The sequence below is a fragment of the Vicia villosa genome, linkage group LG3 (genome assembly GCF_029867415.1).
Source record: "Vicia villosa cultivar HV-30 ecotype Madison, WI linkage group LG3, Vvil1.0, whole genome shotgun sequence".
NCBI classification, from domain to species: Eukaryota; Viridiplantae; Streptophyta; class Magnoliopsida; order Fabales; family Fabaceae; genus Vicia; species Vicia villosa.
In genome coordinates this window covers 76,532,913-76,547,114 of record NC_081182.1, presented here as the reverse complement: position 1 = coordinate 76,547,114, position 14,202 = coordinate 76,532,913, and the positions used below count along the sequence as shown (strand labels likewise).

The window sequence follows — 14,202 nt, the reverse complement described above, 5'->3', positions numbered from 1 at the left end:
ATTCTTTGTGAATTGTGGGAGAGATACAAGTCCATTTTAAGAAGATGTCAAACCAAGATTTTGATGAGCTACACAAATTCACGTCTTTAGAATTGGATTACAACAACAACCAAAGTTATTGCTAGATGTTACTGTTAAGGTTTCTCTCATGTCAAAAAGTGAAGAAGATGCAATTGCAATCATTTAGTGAATGGAGCTCAATGATCCTCAAGGAAAACATAATAGAAACCTCTCTCAAAGAAATAATGGTATCATGGAATTGAATATCAATGATGTTATCCTGGAACAAAAGAAGTTGTTGACACAAATACCACTGATGCATGAGGGATTCTAGATGACATAATCTATAATCAGTGCATCAAACCTCTTCCTATATTCCATAACACCTCCCAAATGTGCATGCTTGCTCTTCCATCTCTTGACCCGTGGGGACCGAACAGTGGTAGCAACAACCGTCTGTCACAAATGGACGTAAATTGCTTATATATGGAGCACTACACACAATACCAAAGACTCATAGAACCAAAATTAATATCATAAATAGAGCTAACACAATAAGAAATAATAATTGAGTTATACCTGAAATAGACTCATATAATCGACAAGCTATCTGGTATAAAAAAACAGTCGCCTCCCCAAATGCAGCTTATATAACCATCAATGCAGCACACCGTCATGCCCAACTGTAATGCTCAAGGTTGTTTAACAGCCACATGTACTTCACATCAGTGTATACATAAGATGTATCCGCCAAGATAATGGATTCTACAAAATGCAGCATGTATACCTTTACGACTGCCTAAAACATACCTCGACGTACTAGCTCGCCATACCTATGTCAGAATCAAGATAGGCAAAAGTGATCACCCCTCCTAAGTCTAAACTCCTCTCTCACCTACTCCTTTGTAACCCCTAAGTACTCTATATCAGTTGATTATGCAATCTAAAAAACGATAAGAGTTATGAAGAAACTACCTGCCAGTGGAATATGGAAAAGCGACGAGACATCATCCAATATAATCGTCATCTCATCAAATGGAATATGGAATGAAGAAATCTCCTTATGTCACTACTTAACAAAGGTTGGCAATAGCTGACCTTCGAGCATGGTAAACAAACAATCTTCTAATGAAAAGCAGACTACACTCCTCAACTATAGTCTTCATAAAAAATAAAATAAAAATTTTCATTACTACTGGACTTTTCAAAATATTCGAAAATTATGGACCTTTCGGATAATTCAAAATATACAGTAACTAGTAAAATGAAATAACTGGAAATTTCTAAATATTCGGCTTAACATCTAATTTTTTTAGAATATTCGTAAAAATCTATGCATTTTTACTGATACAATACACCCATTTTTTTTCACTTTTCCTAAATATTCGAAAATATTCATACATTTTTATCGAATCTTTTGAAAAATACAATCGGTCGTATGAATTTTTACCGGACATTTTCAGAATATTAAAAAAATATACATTTTTACCGGATCTTTTAGGATATGCGGTAATTCATAAGATATCCAAAAAAAACACTAAAAATGCGGTAAAAACCATACTTGGTACAAAACGAAAAATATCCGATAAAAATTTACAATGTTGAGAGGATTTCAAAATATCCAAAAATCTCCCCACTATTTTACTAGGGATGGCAACGGGTCGAGTGCGGGTTTCACACTACCCAAACCCGCACTCGAAATTATCACCCAAACCCGAACCCAAATCCAAATGCTGTTCGGGTGGCAAAATAACACCCACCCCACATTCGTTGGTTTCGGGTTTTTTCACCAAAACCCGAACCCGCACCTGAAATATCGGGTGACACCCGAACTCAAACCCAAATTCAATCAACTCGAATTTTCACCAGTTGACTCGAGTTTAGGTGCGAGTGAACCCTGCGGATTTGGGTATCCTTGCCATCCCTATATTTTACAAATGAAAATATAAAATTATTCAAAGCTATCTTAATAAAAGCACCATTTTATGGGGTGCAAGTACAATTTAGGGGGTCGTAGAAAGAATTCTCAAGAAAACATAAAAGCAAAAAAGTGACAATGGATCAGCCCACACGTGAAAAAACCCTAGCTAACAATCAGATTCCGTGCGTTCTCTCCGCACGTTTGTTTGGTTTCGCGACTTGTAAGCACTAAGCAGTGAAGTGTTGTTGAATCCAAGCTCCAACCATGGCGGCAAGCAATCGCACAGTGTTGCAGTTCTCCTCCTCATCTTCGTCTTCTCAGAGCTTGTCCGCAAAGGTTCATCCTCTTGTCATCTTCAACATCTGCGACTGCTACGTTCGTCGCCCCGATCAAGCCGAACGCGTCATTGGAACGCTTCTAGGATCCGTTCTCCCCGATGGAACCGTCGATATCCGTAATTCGTATGCCGTTCCTCACAACGAGTCCGTAGATCAGGTCTTCACTCTACTCCATCTACATTATTATTGTGACAAGCGTTTTCTCATTCCAATTTATTTGAATTTAGTCTTATGATTTGTTTTGTTCATTTCAATTTATTTAAATCTCTCTATCTTATGATGAGAAGAGATGAATCCCTAAACCCTAAATACATATATTATGTTCAGTTCAGATAACCTATAAGCTAATCCAAAATTTAATGAGTTTTGAAATAAATACCTATGTCAGTCTTATTAATCCTTGAGTTTCCTATATGTAGCGACATCCACTTCCTGGCTTGACCAATGAGTTATTTTCAAAATTCCTCAAATTTTTGTTCAACTTAGTTAAGTATTTGTTTGAACAAGGACGGGGATGAAGAGTGCTCCTTATATTCTGACACCTCTTGTATGAGATGAATCAGATGATTCATCTATAAGCAAATAAAGCAACTCTCTGAGTCCTATGCTATAAAATATGATATCGAATAACTACTTTTCCGGTCCTATTTAGGTCTATATGTAGTCCAGATACATTAATTATTGAATGTATCTAAAAATTGAATTGTCTCTTATAAATAGGACCAGAGGGAGTATCTAATTAGAGCTTTTCTCGTCGGCTTCTTGTTGAAGCAATTATAAAATTGACAATATGTTCAAAATTAGTTTTTAATAATAGGTGGAGAATACATATATTGGTTTCATGTGTAATCTACACTTTAAGGTGAATAATTGAATTTTATGTTTGACCCTGTTGTTGAACTTTCATTTTATTGTCTTTTCAATGGTTTCTCCTGTGGTTGTGTCTATTTCTTCTCATCGTAAGCTAAATGGTATTATTATAAGTTTTAACTCAAAAACAGTTGTTCTAATTTTCAACCTTTTTCCAGGTTGCTTTGGACATAGAGTACCACCACAATATGTTACTGTCCCACCAAAAAGTGAACCAAAAGGAAGTCATTGTTGGATGGTAAGTCCAGTTCTCTTAAAATTCCTCATCTGTCAATGTTACTCAAGTGGTACATAACAGAATTATAAGTGGTGTGTATTAAAAATAATAAAACTTTGAATATATATATGGAGTATGGCATAGGTTAAAAATGTTCACTTTGGAATCTGAAAGTGTTTTTGTTAAACACTGCGTTTGTGTGAAATGGGATGCACGCAATGTTCTCCAAATCTCTGTTTTAACTAAAATATTTTGGTGCATCTTAGTATATTAAAATAAATGGTCTCTTTAAGGATCGTCAGTGGTTAATATCAGAGTAGTCCATTGTTACCTATAGCGGCGCTATCCCGCTATAGCGGAGCAGAGGCCTTCTGCTATGGAAGAGCCTTAGCAGTGCAGAACACTTTAGCGGCCACTATAGGGTAAATAGTGGGTAGCGGTGGTGGAGAGGTTCTCGGTCTGGATCGGTTTTTGTCCTACTATCCTTTTCCCCCTTTTTAAGAACGAAATTACCCCTTAAATTTATAACATTTTAAGGGTAATTTTGAGTTTTTCAATCAAATTTGAGTTGAGACTTAACCCTAACCTTCCTTCACCGATCTTCCCCGACGTTTGTGCACTTCAACCACTCCAAAGAAAAATCACAAGTTCCTCCCTCACCTCTTTTTGTACTTCAAATGTTTATAATTATTATTCATGTAATTTGTCCAAAAATGATCAAATAGCGGCCATCCGGCTATACTCTATTTCTGCTATCCCATTTTTGTGGTTGGCCGCTCCGCGCCGCTATCCCGAATCCACTACTCTATGGTTAATATTAATATGCAAAATGGACTGTATAACTGTGCTCTGTGCTAAGTTGCTTCTTCTTTAGTCATTTATTTGGCTCATCCCTTGTATACATCTCCATTTCTGAGTGAGAAACTGGTGTTAACTTTGGTTATTTATGCAGGTATTCAACCGGACTTGGAGTAACTGGTGGAAGTGCATTGATCCATGAATTTTACTCTCGAGAAGTACCCAATCCCATACATTTGACTGTTGATACAGGATTCACAACTGGAGGGAGTATCATAAAAGCTTATGTGTCAAACAATTTATCTCTTGGAGACAGGCAAATTGCTGCACAGTTTCAAGAAATTCCATTGGATCTTCGAATGGTTGAAGCTGAGCGAGTTGGATGTAAGTATTGATTGAACTCTCTCTTTGATCATCCTCTTTTTAATATCTTTTTCTCCTTATCTCCCTCTATAGAGCTTTATTTATCATTGTAGCTTGAAGTATTTGCTGAAGCTTCTCTATGTTGTATATTTTAAAGATAATCTTATGTGATATGAAGCACTTCGAAATTTCTGCATCCTTTGATTATGTAATGGAATTAACCTTTATACAACAAGTGAACATTTATTTTTAAGGGAGTTAAGCTGTTAACTTTGAGAGAATGGATCCATAGGTTGGTAGTTTGTATGAACCTGAATTAATTCTGATCTCTTTACAATGTAACAAATCTGTGACACTGTTTTCTCTTCCAAATTACAAAGCCTCTAATTGAACCAAGTTTCACCAAAGTGTATATAGGCTTGTTTATCTTAGACTGAAGTATATTCAGTATCAGTTTATTGTTTCTGTTGGTAATGTCTGTGCTAATCATTAAACATCATTCTCATTTCTCAGCCATGCAATGACAATGTCTTGTTGATATATATTTTCATTTATTGTTTCAATTCTATTACAAAATGAAGCTAATTTCTTGTAATGGCAGATGATACCCTAAAGGCAACCACTGTTGACAAAATTCCCTCTGATTTAGAAGGCATGGAAGCATCAATGGAACATCTGCTAGCTTTGATTGATGACATCTACAAATATGTTGATGATGTTGTGGTATGATGCTTTGTGTTGTCTTCTTTTATTACTAACTTTAATGCCCGGGATTATTTTAATTAGTTTTGATCTCAGGAAGGGAGAGTTGCACCAGACAACAAAATAGGAAAATTCATATCAGATGCAGTGGGTTCCCTCCCCAAATTGCCCCCATCAGATTTTGATAAGCTTGTGAATGACAGCTTGCAGGTAAGATGTTGCACTGTTTTAAACCAGAAGGAAAATATGATGAAACAAATTATTGTTTATTTTATTATTTGATTATGATCACTTATTTTGACACATGTTTCACATTTTTCAGGATCACTTGCTCATGCTATATTTATCTAGCATCACAAGAACTCAACTTAGCTTGGCTGAAAAATTGAACACGGCTGCTCAGATTTTGTAATTTTGACTGGCTTTGAGCGAAGGCAATTTTTTTCCTGATAAAGGTTTCCTTTTTCATAAAGGTTTCCTTGTCATATTTTCAGAAATTGTAAAATCAGCATTTTATACTTAACATTTGCTTTATTTTATTGTATTGTATTTTGTGCATGATAATGCATATGTGGTTTTCTTTTATATCTCGTACAAGGTTGCAGTGGAGTAGCATTCACTTGTGTAACTTACTATATTTGAAAGAGAATTTATTCTATTTTGTATTATACTTGTGTTTAATAGAAACGGGACTGCAATTAACAGTTCAACGGGACCTAGCACAGGTCCGAATCAGCCATATAACCACTCTGTTTAATAATTTGATTCACGACTGGTTTAACCGCCACAAAACTGGCTGAAATGGTAAAATCAGGGAGGTTCGCTGGTCTCAACAGCTAGTAACATCTCCTTGTTAGATGTATTGTGACGGTAAAGAAGCATTGAAAAAAACTTATGTAATTCAAGCAAAGTAGAATTAAATAGGAGGGGTGGGAGTTGACCGACAGGATCAAATTAGACTCACTTTTAAATATAAAAAGTTTAGGGGTGTGTTTGGATTGACGGTGGACAGAATTGATTCTAGCAAAATTGAGTTTGATGGAATTGATTTTATCATAATCGAGAGTTTAGCAGAATTGGTTTATGTTTGGATACATTTACGCAAAAGTGGGTTCAGAATCAATTCTATTTTTGTCTAACCAAATATATTAAAATCACTCAGAATCAATTCTACATTTTTAAAATTGTTTTTGGTCTTTCCAAAAGCCAAACTAAAGATGCACTTAGTCTTTTAGAGGTCTACTTAATCTAAAAAAAACATTTCATTAAGAAGTTCTAACAATTTACTTAAATAAATATCAATGATAATTTTATTATATTTAAATTTGTATTTTGAATAAAAAAAATTATTTTATATTTAATATATTAAAATTGAAATATGAAATGTACTAAATATCAATGATAATTTTTATTATATTTAAATTTGTATTTTGAATAAAAAATTTTATTTTATATTTAATATATTAAAATTGAAATATGATATGTACTAGTTAAAAAGTATCGATGTGCATGTTCTCTCTGAAATATTTAGAGACTTTAGCAGGTTTATAATACATTTTGGTAGTGAAAGCTTATCCATGGCGGTTATTGAGACCTGCTTATGAGAAGTGGGAGATCCTATTGACGGCTGGTAATGTTTGGTAACAAGTGTACACTCACCGGTGATAATGTGTTAAGATAGTAATGAATGTTGTGCTCTTTAGAGTGTAGAGAGTGTATTACTTAGGGTCTCCAAGAATTAAGATTTTTTTAGAAGGGGTCACCGTCCACTTAGTTAAATAGTGGATGGTTGAATCTCTATTTTTAAGGGAGTCGTGAGTCAGTTAATGACATTTACTTCTCTTTGTCCTAGAAATATCTTCTTCCATGTTTTACCAAGTAGGGGCGAGAGAAGACTACATGGCGAGGCGATACCTCCCTTTGAGGGAACTTTGATTTAATTCAGTTTTAAAATCGAACTAAAAATAATCGAACTTTTTTAGGTCTGGTTTAATTTGTTAGTTTAATTGATTTTTTTATCCGTTTACACCCTTATAATTGTACTTGTCGATGATTATGAACTATCCATCTTCAGTCATTACGACCAAACAACAACACGCAAAATTAGTAATATAAGAGACACGTCATTACGCCAATCATACAAATTGACGCACACGTGTCACGAGTATCTTTGGCATAAGAGTATCTTTATAAGTTCACCATACCTCATTTAGAGAAGGGACATATGAAAAACATGAGAAAAACATGAGAGAGGATTGAATCACTCCACTAGCAAATCACAATCAATGCCATGAATGTTATCTGCATAGGTGATTCATCCCGTAAATTCAAACAAAATGAAATAAATAAATGGTAGATACTACTTGGTTTTTATTTTCATTTTATTAAAAATTTAATTTAGAGAAGCCAAATCCTAAAACAATAATACAGTTTTAAGTAAATGTAATCTTTATACCTGAACTAGTTTAGGTTCAACTAATTAATCACTCTGCCATCAAAACAATGAATTTGAATAAATACTGGTCAATGTCTCACATCTTTTATTCTTTTTCAAACAAAACGAGTAAAATCTCAATGTATCTAATTTAAAAAGAAAAAAAGGTTAACAAATTACTTGGTGTCATTTTCATCAACAATTACACTGATCAAAGAATCCATGGTTAACATTTTTAAACTTAAATTCATGCCTATTTCACAATTATATGGTCGGTTATATGAAAACATGGGACTATGGTTTATATGAGTGAGGACATGTTGTTTCCCTTTCGGGATTTGTAGGAATATACATACTTAGCACTCACTTGGATTTGTCCACATCTTTTAAAGGTGTTTATACTATTCACATGCATAATTCCAACTTTTTGTTTTTTCAACTGTTCATATTGTTTCATGAGAGGTACTTATGAGTATATGTTACAGAGACAGTGGTTTAATAAAAGCAAAAATATGGGTGGTGGGGACAAGAAGTATAAAAGACCCGGCTGATATGGAGGCACAGCGTACTACACAGTGTTTATAGGCCTCAACTCTTTTTCTAAGTTATAGGCCTCGGCCAATATTGTTTTGGTTTTGGTACATGTACATGTAATGCTTATATCAACTTCTATATGTCTGGTTTTCTTATGAGATAAAATATTTTGTCCCTTTACATCTCATGTTTAGAGGACTGAATATCGGTATGCTGATATTGACCTCTATGTTCATATTTCATGTTGGCCAAGCTCCGTCCGCACTGCAAACATATTTGAGAAGACTCGTAGAGAAAAGGTCGAGATAACCGCTAGAAATGTAGATGGTGAACTCGCCCGATTTCTTGATCGATTTAGGTTAAAGGTGAGATGTGAACCCGACATGGATAACCCATTCGCAACCATAACTAGTGGTTATGAGAAGTTTAGAATTCAAAGAGTTAGTCAGCTTAATAACCTTTATAAGCATTAAATATGGGCAAGAGAAGATCAGATAATAGCCATCGAGGACATATATCATATCAAAATGCTTGAAAATTTTGGTAATCTCCTGAACTTTTAGTAAATATCTTATCCAGTATGATTAATTGGTTTGATACTCACATATTATGTGGTTTGTGACTAACTAAGAATCATTATGTGCACGAAGATTCATGGCTCTCATCTCTTTTACTAAATGTATCCCAACGATTAAAGTCTCATGATTTTCTTGGATGTTGGCTTTGAATTCAAAATGTAAGGACTGTGCGATCAAGATGCTACATGGCCCTTCCAATATTATCTTGCTTCAGTCCCCTTCAAATTGGAAGATCCATCCACAAACAAGATATAGGTGAGATGATTCTCTTCTTTCAAATGTGAGCTAAATTCTACCAAAAATTAACTAGAGCTTGGGATTTGATGTTACTTCTAGCCACAAAAGTGATATTATGCTCAAATAATTAAATCTCCCGTGAGACCATTCTTCCAGCCAAGTCCGGTTTTTGCAGCATGTGGCGAATATGATAGTTTGTATTTATTAAGACTTGATGCCCCTGGATATAAGGTCTAAACTTTTTTGTCGTGACGATGACTTCCAATGCTAACCTCTCAATCTTTTGATATCTTAGCTCAGCCCATTTAAATACTCGACTTGCAAAGTAAATTTGCCACTAGAATATGATAGTTTGTATTTATTAAGACTTGATGCCCCTAGAAATTTTTCCTACTGAACCCCTAAAGAGCATTTGGTTAGATTCATCAGCATTTTATACCTCATTTTAATATTATTGTTGTTTAAACAGATTTATATTATAGGCTTACTGATGTTTTTGAGACCCTAAACCATAGAGGTTTAATTTGGTTGTAGGTGTTGTTTAAATAAATTTATGTTATGGGTTTATTGATGACGTTATTGTAGTTTCGTTGAGAGATTGTTTGTTTGAGTTGTTGTTTAATGTAAGTTGTTGTTTTTGAGTTGTTGATGTTATTGTTGTTGTTGTTGTTGTTGTTGTTTAGTTGTTCGACCAACCAAAGTTACGAAAATCTATATGTTGTAGTTTAGTTTTTGTTATTGCATTTGATTTTGAGATTGATATTGATATTTAGATTATGTTTTTTGTGATTTTTGTGCAACTCTCATCTTGTTCCGTCGAGTTGACTTTATTATATCTAGTGTCAATTGTTTGTTTCATTAACCTGTCTTTGAACATATAACCTATTAAGTTGATTTTGGAAATAATCATATGAAAAACTATGTTGTATTTGGAACTTATATTACACTGATTAATAATTTTATAGCATTCTGCAACTCATTATTCATTTCATGCTCTTTTATTGTTAAAATCTCTTCAATACTTCTAGTTTTCGTTCAACTTTCTTCCACATTTGTTCATTTTTCAAAGCTTCAAATTTTATGATTTCAAGAATGAATTAGTAGAAAAGGAAGTGTTGACTAAAAAACTTGAAACATTGAAAAGATTTTAACCATTAAAGAGCGTGGGATGAATGATGAGTTACAAGATGCTTGAAAATAATTGAATAGTGTAAGTTGTTCTTCAAATAATAATTTTCCTAACCAATTTTGAGAAGTTATATGTTCAGTTAGGGTATAGTGAAATAAACAATCCACATTAGATTAAATAAATTCATTTGGGTTTAACCCGTCTGTTTAATGTCTAAACTGAGGAGAAAGGTGTTATACCCGCCGGTGGAATGTCAAAATCGCGGGGAACAATATTTTCACCATTTAAAAATTCTAAAAAGGATATCCCCGAGGATCGGACCCATGACCTTTACACATTACTTGTCGATTGAGTTAAAATCGAGAGATAAAGTGACACACTTTTCATGACACCCTTCATTACCTCGCCTGTGAAACGGATGTAAAAGACATTTTTCGTTGTAGTGCACTAGACTTCATATGGATCAATTGGTGGGTATCCTCTAAAAGCACGAGAAGTTATAGATGTAGGAATTTAAACATTGGTGGAAGATTGTTAATTCTATGTGGGCTTGACTCTTGGATGTTGAAGGTGATGGTTGATCCATACTAATGAGATTTTTTCCTCAATTGAAGTACATACACCAAACATAGTTAAGATCTAGCGAGTTAAAATTTTCAACTGTTCTAGTCATAGTGTATGAACATATGTGTCAATTTTATTATGGAACTTGAAAGTTATTTATGGATAAGGTAAAATTTCTCGACTGTAATTCAATTTTTTCAAATGATTATCTGAGGAAAGAACTATGTCCATATCCGTCAACTATGAGGTCTTTAACTTCTTTAAAATAGTTAAGTTGTTCATATTATTTAGATGTTTGACTTGTTAAATTAGGTACAAAGTTTATTTGATTGATTGTGTGTGTTAATTTCCTTTACAAGTGAAATATTTATAGGAAAACATTACTCCTACTGATCAAAATGTGTCATATAAAACTTAGTCTTGATTGATTAATGGCAAAATACCTTTTTTGGTCCCTTAATTATACCCCTAAGTTCAGTTTGATCCCTTAACCTTTTTTTAGCCAAATTGGTCCTTTAACTTTTTAATAGATGCATATGAGTCCTTTCCGTCTACTCTATTAGTCAAAGTCTGTTAAATATCTATGTGACAGTAACGGTTGGATTTGACCAACTCTTATGACGGAGTTAGCGTTGGAAAAACTGATGTTAAAAATTATTTCTGAATTTTAATTACTATTGTTCATTTTCTTCCCCAAATTTTTAAATTCATATCCATTGAATAAAACTTAGAATTAAACATGATAAAAAAAATGATTCAAAACAAAATAAAACTGGCCACTGAAGAGAAAAAGCACCTGTACTCATTAACCCATAATATAATAATAATAATAATAATAATAATAATAATAATAATAATAATAATAATAATAATAATAATAATAATCAAAACCCGAAAAGAAAGCAGAATCAAAACAAGAAAAGGAAAGTGAAGAAGAACTGAAAACAAAACAAAATCAGCAAGACCTGAGTGAATCCGATCAGAACTATTGTCGTCGATAACAAAACCAACGCTTGCGCGAATCCATCCAATCACGCAGCGTGCGCCACAGTTGTATCATTGTCCTGTCTCCACTCACGACCTGACTGCCGCTTGAACTATTATTTCAACATGAAACAAAACATTGTTTCTAGGTACGATGATGATGTTGGAAATTTGTTTCTGGGTACGATGATGTTGTGTTATTATGTTGATATTTAAATTAAATTAGTGAAAAATTAAAAGAAAAGGAAATAAAAGGTTTTTTTTTTTTGAATTAAGTTGGGAAGATAGAAAGGTGAAAATAGGTCCGAAGGAAACGGGAGAAGATGTTGTTACAATTACCATCCATTCATATTTTCTTCACCTTTTCATTCTTTTCCTAACGTAATATAAAATCATTAAACGGGGAAATTTATGTTATTGATTATAACTTTTTTTTTCTCAAGATTGGAAAGATACAATTATTTTATATTTGAAATATTTTTTATCACGTTTAATTCTAAGTTTTGTTTAATGGGTATGTATTTAAAAATTTGGGGAAGAAGATGAACAATATAGTAATTAAAATTCAGAAATAATTGTTATCAATTATTAGTTGGTTCAGTGGTGATTGACACTGAACTATAAGAAGGATTACGATTTAATCCCCCACAACTCCTATACGGAGAGGTCGGAATGCATATTTTTTCAGCTACTAGCAATACATGGCTCCCAACGTTCAACTTGTTCTTCCTTCTTCCATGCTATTTTCTTTTTCTTTTTATAATTCTACATGCACACTATTTTTCCATAACTTAGTAATTTGTATGAATAGCAATTCACACAGTTGTTCTACAAGGAACACAAATAAAATGTCATTATTTAATTTTATTGAAATTTGATTGAGTCTAATATCATGTCTTCTTGACTCTTGTGTATTCCATTAGACTTGAGAAAGATTCGATTCACTTGTATTCGAATGTCTTCATTATTGTTTAACCTTAATTCCTTTGATTGAGAACATACTCGTCAATTATAAATTCGATTGTTTGCCGATCTCGATTAACAAATTGTTTATAGAATTTAATAAGTTGTTTTCTATTAGTGTTAGGCTTTTCTTGTGATCATACAATAATCCATCAAATCTCTCCATTTCCATTGCTGCTAGCTACCAGCCTACCATTTGCCTATATCTAAATCTAATCAAATAAAAGTGCTTTGCATTCTTCTCCCCAATACACCTTTTGCTTTTATTTTGTACGAGTGAGATGAAAATTACATGCGCATTCTGAAATCCAGCCCGAATCTCCTCCATCAATGTTTGCTTAGTGGTTGGAATTTATATTCTCACCATAACATATGCATGCAATGCAACCATCATTATAATTCAAATCTTGCTCTCCAGAATATTTTATTCATTGTATAGATGAATCTTTGAGTTTAATTATTTACCAAATGCTACCTTCTTAATTACTGTGTTCAATGTAAAGTTAGGTTAACAACTCGAGTCCAAAATAACTAGAAGTTAGAGCTGTTAAGTCTCAATTGCCAAATATAAAGAGACAAAATGACACTCGTGAATTGTATAACATCCTCGGGAATTGTAGTAAGTGCACACAACAAAGTGGTCTCTGTCTTTTCTTAACCAGCAGCATACTAGTACATATTCTTTATTATATTAGTACATTTGAATCTTATGCTTAAAATTTATTTATTTAGTTTCATTTCTTTACATTAATTTCTTAACAATGTTTGCTATTTACATTCTATAAAACACGGACTCGGACACGGATACGAGCTATAATTCAGTTATTTGACGAGTGTTCAATATGGGTATTAATTCAAACACCTATGAGAAATTTGTCTGTTTGATACGCGTCTAAAACGTGTACTAAAGCGTGTGAGATATCATAAAAACTCGACTACTTAATAACATATCATAGCTATTTAAACTAAACTAAATAGAAAAAATGACAAGAGAGGATGTGTTAGTTCCTATTTTGGAAAGACAATTACCAAAGAGAAGCCAATTTTCCTCCCCTTTTGTTGGTCATAACTTGTCTTTCCAAACCTCTCAAACTAGTGATTTTGTTGTCTTTTAGTTTATGTTTTCATATCTTAAAAAGAAGATTTTCTAGAAACCTAGTCCACCTAACTAAGTATCTATGTCAGTCTCTATTCTGATCACAACCGTCCAACACTATTCAAACAATGTGTAACTTTGACTTTCACTTCCTCTCCCACTATTCTCCCTCGTTTATTTAATCAAATATTTAACCACTTTAAACCATTCTTTTTAACTTTACCAGACAACCACTTCTTTTAAAACTAAAATTTGGCACAACTCACATGTCTTCATGGAACTCAATTTATCTGTTAAGCGTGTTCAATTGTTGATGCACCATAAAGTTTAAGACATTAAAAGTTGGTAACTACACATAGAAACATCAAAAAAATTATGCTTATATAATACTAAAAAATAGTGCTGTAACTATATTAATATAGTATAATCAATTTCACCATCTATTTACGATGATTCATTTGAAGTCGAGTAAAC

General features: G+C 33.2%; 1 protein-coding gene and 1 non-coding gene across 2 annotated transcripts; both read left to right on the top strand.

The window, feature by feature from the left end:
• The first annotated feature begins 2,075 nt into the window (after positions 1-2,075).
• On the top strand, positions 2,076-5,877 carry LOC131661936 (eukaryotic translation initiation factor 3 subunit F-like). The gene is made up of 6 exons (XM_058931598.1): positions 2,076-2,416; positions 3,288-3,367; positions 4,299-4,528; positions 5,109-5,230; positions 5,306-5,419; positions 5,532-5,877. Exons 1-6 carry the CDS (start codon positions 2,186-2,188, stop codon positions 5,619-5,621), a joined length of 867 nt encoding a protein of 288 aa, XP_058787581.1. The 5' UTR covers positions 2,076-2,185; the 3' UTR covers positions 5,622-5,877.
• On the top strand, positions 2,767-2,861 carry LOC131593843 (small nucleolar RNA snoR1). The gene has a single exon (XR_009281220.1). It is a non-coding gene; the product is annotated as a small nucleolar RNA snoR1 (small nucleolar RNA).
• Positions 5,878-14,202: the final 8,325 nt, after the last annotated feature.

Coding starts and splice junctions, on each gene's coding strand:
- LOC131661936 (XM_058931598.1), top strand. CDS start 2,186: ATGGCGGCAAGCAATCGCACAGTGTTGCAGTTCTCCTCCTCATCTTCG. Junction 5,231..5,305: donor AATATGTTGATGATGTTGTG/GTATGATGCTTT, acceptor TTTTGATCTCAG/GAAGGGAGAGTTGCACCAGA. Junction 5,420..5,531: donor TTGTGAATGACAGCTTGCAG/GTAAGATGTTGC, acceptor CACATTTTTCAG/GATCACTTGCTCATGCTATA.